The following is a 4,864-nucleotide window of genomic DNA, read 5'->3' on the forward strand; positions in this document are numbered from 1 at the left end:
ACTTACAGGTCAGGATATGCTAGTCTGGATAGACCGGTAGGGATTTCCTGGACGGGTCTCCTCGCATGTTACTCAGTTCTACCCAAGCTGAGCCCTCATATGGATAGTTAGCAAGAGCTTTTCCCTTCAGGTCGGTAGGGCACTACACGACAATTATGCCAGAGAATCGTAACCGCCTATCAGAGAATAACTGTTGTGTGTCAGGGTATATTCCAATGGTCTGTGATTCATCGCTAAAAGAACCTTCTTATAACCTATGATAGGATGCCACGCGTCACTTATCCCTAGGCAAGGTCTGACACCGGACATTCCCTGACATTTGTCAGAAACCAGAAGTACACATTGTCATATAAAAAGGAGTGTCCTCTCCCTTACGTATGTATGCTCACTCACCCTTTCGCATCTGTCTTCTATTTTCTATAATTTTTACTATTCTTTTGGGGAAAAAGTACCATACTTAAACGTCAGAGGACTTGCTCTGAGGATTTTTTCCTGGTTCTTGGTCCCTAACGTGGAGGGTGCTCATCTGAGTGTGCGCAGGGAACTCCCGCTACGCCATCCTTGTCATCACCCCCGTCAACAACCTGTGGAACTAGCCCGTGCAACAGTGTACCCGTGGAAAGCCCCCATTGCCTTCCGTCAACGCTAGCGACAGCACAGTCGACCTCCATCTGACTCAGATTTCGGACGGGATCAGGGGCAAGAGATCAATTTCTAGTGGGTGCATGCTCTCAAGAAAAAAAGACTCCTCTCATCCCCTAGCCACTTGGTATAATTCGAGGATAGATTGTGAGGGGTGAACACAATCAACTTTTACTACAACTTTGTAGTAATTCTGGTCCGTCAAGGATTCGACACTTGGCCAATTTGACACTCGAATGTTCAACAGCTAGGTCAATTCAACACTCAGCCAACTTAGGCACTCCGTCACTCAACTTAATTGCACAGCTCAACTCAACTATACTAGGTAGCGCATTATCCAACCTTTCCCTGTGTACCTCACCCCACTCACCACTTGCCCTCTTGATTATCATGATTTACCTCCTTTGTGATGACCTTGGGTTGGGTACAGTGGAGGCGCTGAGAGCAAACGATTTTACCTTTTGCAGCATTATCCAACCTTTCCGATTTGAGTTCAAGCAATCAAGACTATTTCGACAGATGATATAAGTCTAAAATTTATATTCGATAAATTTATTTTACAATTTTATAATTTTCTCCGACAAAATTATCTCTCATACTCTTGAAATAGATTTATCTCCTCTTACAAATTTTTTTCATCAAAAGCGAGGGTCATGCATTCGAAAATTTACATCCGTAAAACGTTTGTAAAAAAATTGACTTCTCAATAAGTATAACGACGGAAGTGATTAAATAGTTGTTTTTTTCCTCGTAGATCTAGCTAAAACTACTATAGAAAACTATACTAATTGACTAACCTATCTCTAGCTAATTAACTTGAGCAAATAACTTTGACGACCACGAATGCTTATTTACTCTCCAATATATGTACAGGTCAGGCTACATTATTTGGATTGGATTGCTCGATCTCAACATTCACCTAATCAGTATGGCAGCTCATTAAATAACCCTCTCGATCCGGGGAGTAATGTGGGCAGTGAAGGGCATCGATTGGAGAATCAGTCCTATGGATCCAAGTTTCCCAACTAGTATTATTAGAACATCTCCAATGCAAACTTTTTAAAAGATTTATAAATTTAAAAAAGCTCAACAAAAAAATTCTAATGAGTATGGAGATAAACTCTGAGGTTATTAGTTCAAAAGCAGGTTTGATTTTTCAAACCTATTTTTTTTCTCTAGAAGATAGAGCTATTAATCATAGAAAAAATAATATTGCATGTTTGACTTTTTAAAACCATTAAATATTTTATATAATAGTTAAATTATACATATTTCTTTTGAAAATAAATATATTTGATAAATTAAAAAAATACAAATGACTATAATTAAATTAAAATTCATAAATTAAATTAGCAATCATAAGTTCATTAATTTATTAATTAAAAATTAAAATAAATTAAATTAAAGATGAGAATTAATTTAAATATTAAATAAAAATTATATAGAGAAATTAAATGAAAAAATAATAAATAAAGATATATGATTTGTAATGTAGAAGAATCCACAAAAAAAAAATTGTATGGAGATTTTTTGATTGTGAAGAGAATAGTATATTTTTTCACTTTTAATGTGGTATTAATGTGGCATATTGAAAATTAAAAAAAAAATTATGGAGAAATTTAACTATTGAAGAATAGTAAACTTTGACACTTTAATTTAAGCAAAGCTCTCAAACTCGTGCACAATCAAATGCTCCAAACAAACTTGAACAACAACTAAAGAAATCAATTTCACGATCAAGATCCATACCCTGAAAATAAAAGAAAAGGAGGAGTGAGATCACAAATGCACGCAGCACGCACATCAAAGCGTTGCAGAGCATTGGAATTATTATTGGAAGTTATATTATTATGCAACTAGCATGCATATAGCACACTGCACACACATATCGATCGCAAGGTTAAGATTTGGAGAGCAGTGACAGGAGCTGCATGCTTCATGATAACTGAGGGATTTTGGCGGCCACTTTCTTGGAGGCCGGACGCGACTCCAAGCTCTCCCACCAGGCTTTCACGTGGGGGCGCGCATCGAACAGGGCGGCCACTTGAGGGATTTTGATAGAGAAGTGGGTGACGGGATAGTGGCTGAGATCGGCGAAGCTGAAGAAGTCTCCAGCGAGGTACTTGGTCTGGGACAGACGGGCTTCGTAAACGTCGAGCACCTTCGCCAGCTTCACCAAGTTCTCCTCCACCACCTTCTCGTCCGTCGTACCACCGTAGAAGCAGGGGATAATCATAGCCTGGTAGTAGATGGGGAAGATGGCCTTGTCGTACTGCTGAGCCTCCACTTCCAACCACACGTCTACCATGGCTGACTCCTCCAAGCTACTCCCGTGTAGCAGGTCAACGTCGGAGGAGTTGAACTTACGCAGAACGTACCGTCCGATCGCTCTCGATTCTATAAGGTTTTGAGAGATCAATTAGTCCACAAAAACCAAGTCAGCTTCTTTTGATGAGAAAATCTTCCTCAGAAATTCTACAACTGTAACCCAATCTTTGAAAAGACGAGCCCATACTTGCTCTGCCTCTACGACCCACGGATTTACCGACTCAACATAAATCGCGTGGAAAATTTCAAGATTAAGGATGAATCGAACGAACTCACCAAAAAGAACGAGATCCCCGTCTTGGAAAGCTGGCACTTGACCAAATGGCTGCAGATAACACAATCAAAAAGTGATATTAATCCAATAAAAATAGAGAGATATATGCAATTGAATTCATGCGTAAATAGGATACATTTTTGGCGACGTGAGCAGGGGACTTGTGCTCGCCGGTGGCCATGTCGATGTTGACGCGCTCATATTCCGCCCCGACCTCCTCAAGGCACAGAATCACGCGGATCGAAGCTGTTGAGATCGCATAACAGAATACCTTCACCGCAGCCATTTCTGCGCTCTTTCTCACACTGAAACTCCAAGAAAATTAGGGTATGGGGTGAAGTCTCGTGAAGGATCATGTTCAATTTATAGAAAGTGCAAACGTTGCACCAGTTTTTCATTTAATTTTTATTCTTTTTTTGTAAAGATAAAATAAAGGGAACATGGTTGTTTCCTACCCTAACTGCTACATTTATATGGATACCGCCATATTTGACAATCAATTCGGTAAAAAAAAAAAAATATCTCATCCATTTGGGGGCGGTTAGACCCAATTTTTTTAAAAAAAAATCTCTTAATTTTTTTAAAAATTAAGGCCTATTTATATGGATACATTAAGGCAGCCATATTTGACAACAATTCGGTAAAAAAAAAAAAAAATCATCCATTTGGGGGCGGTTAGACCCAATTTTTTTTTTTTTTTTTTTAAATCTCTTAATTTTTTAAAAAATATATAAGATTCATGCAAGCGCCAATGATCTCCCCTTTCAACACCATGACTAGTGTTAGTGTTAGACCGATTGGACCTAGTTCATGGCGCGAGTGTAGCGCATCATGATGTGTTAATACCTTGCACCGGGTAATGTGAGATAATAAAGGCATGCTTGGGTTGGCTAAGTACATAAAGACTTAACACATTTGAGTGGATGTGTGAAGATAAGTGCTAGAAGTTCAAGATTTAGTACTGATGAGTCATTGAATGTGGTTACTGTATTGACTTGTGTTGACCAAAATTGACTGAGGGCAATAGTTATGGGATTCATTTAGACAGTTTGGGGGTGGTTTTGGACAAGACACGAATTCAATCCTGATGCTAACAAGTGACATTATAATTACTCAACAGTTATTTGTTTTATTCTTTGTCTGCTTGTATTTATGCATAGGCCATGAGTTGCATAGGGTATTCAAAAGTCATAGCCTTCTTTGTGTGCAAACTATGGTTTTCCTTTGTAATATTCAGATTGTGTATGAATGCAAAGGTTGAGCATTGCTCGTAAATTGATGTGCCTCATTTACTGTATGCATGTGCTGATTTGTGTTGACTTAGTGAGGAAAGGTCAAAAGTGAGTTGACTGATTAAATTGGAGCGAAATTCAATTCGCACAAGGTCGAAGAATTTGAGTGATACTTTGCTGTCTTAGTCGGCCTTGTGACAGTTGGTATCAGAGTTGGGTTTCCTTCTTTATAGGGCTCATTGGAGTTGCAGACATACAGAAATGGTAGAGCCTCATCCAGCAATTCTTCAATGAATAACATTATGATTTGTGATCATATTCTCGAATTGGAGATGAGGATGCACAGGCTGGAAGGATTTCTCGGTGTTCCCTCTGAACTTCTAATAGA

At 38.8% G+C, this 4,864-nt stretch overlaps 1 protein-coding gene across 1 annotated transcript; it reads right to left on the reverse strand.

The window, feature by feature from the left end:
• Positions 1-2,346: 2,346 nt before the first annotated feature.
• LOC122011540 (probable glutathione S-transferase GSTF1) lies at positions 2,347-3,574 on the reverse strand. The gene is made up of 3 exons (XM_042567927.1): positions 3,381-3,574; positions 3,247-3,295; positions 2,347-3,039 (listed from the first exon to the last, which is right to left on the reverse strand). Exons 1-3 carry the CDS (start codon positions 3,528-3,530, stop codon positions 2,579-2,581), a joined length of 660 nt encoding a protein of 219 aa, XP_042423861.1. The 5' UTR covers positions 3,531-3,574; the 3' UTR covers positions 2,347-2,578.
• Between the last annotated feature and the right edge of the window lie 1,290 nt (positions 3,575-4,864).

Source organism: Zingiber officinale, chromosome 8A, assembly GCF_018446385.1.
Source record: "Zingiber officinale cultivar Zhangliang chromosome 8A, Zo_v1.1, whole genome shotgun sequence".
Lineage (NCBI taxonomy): Eukaryota > Viridiplantae > Streptophyta > Magnoliopsida > Zingiberales > Zingiberaceae > Zingiber > Zingiber officinale.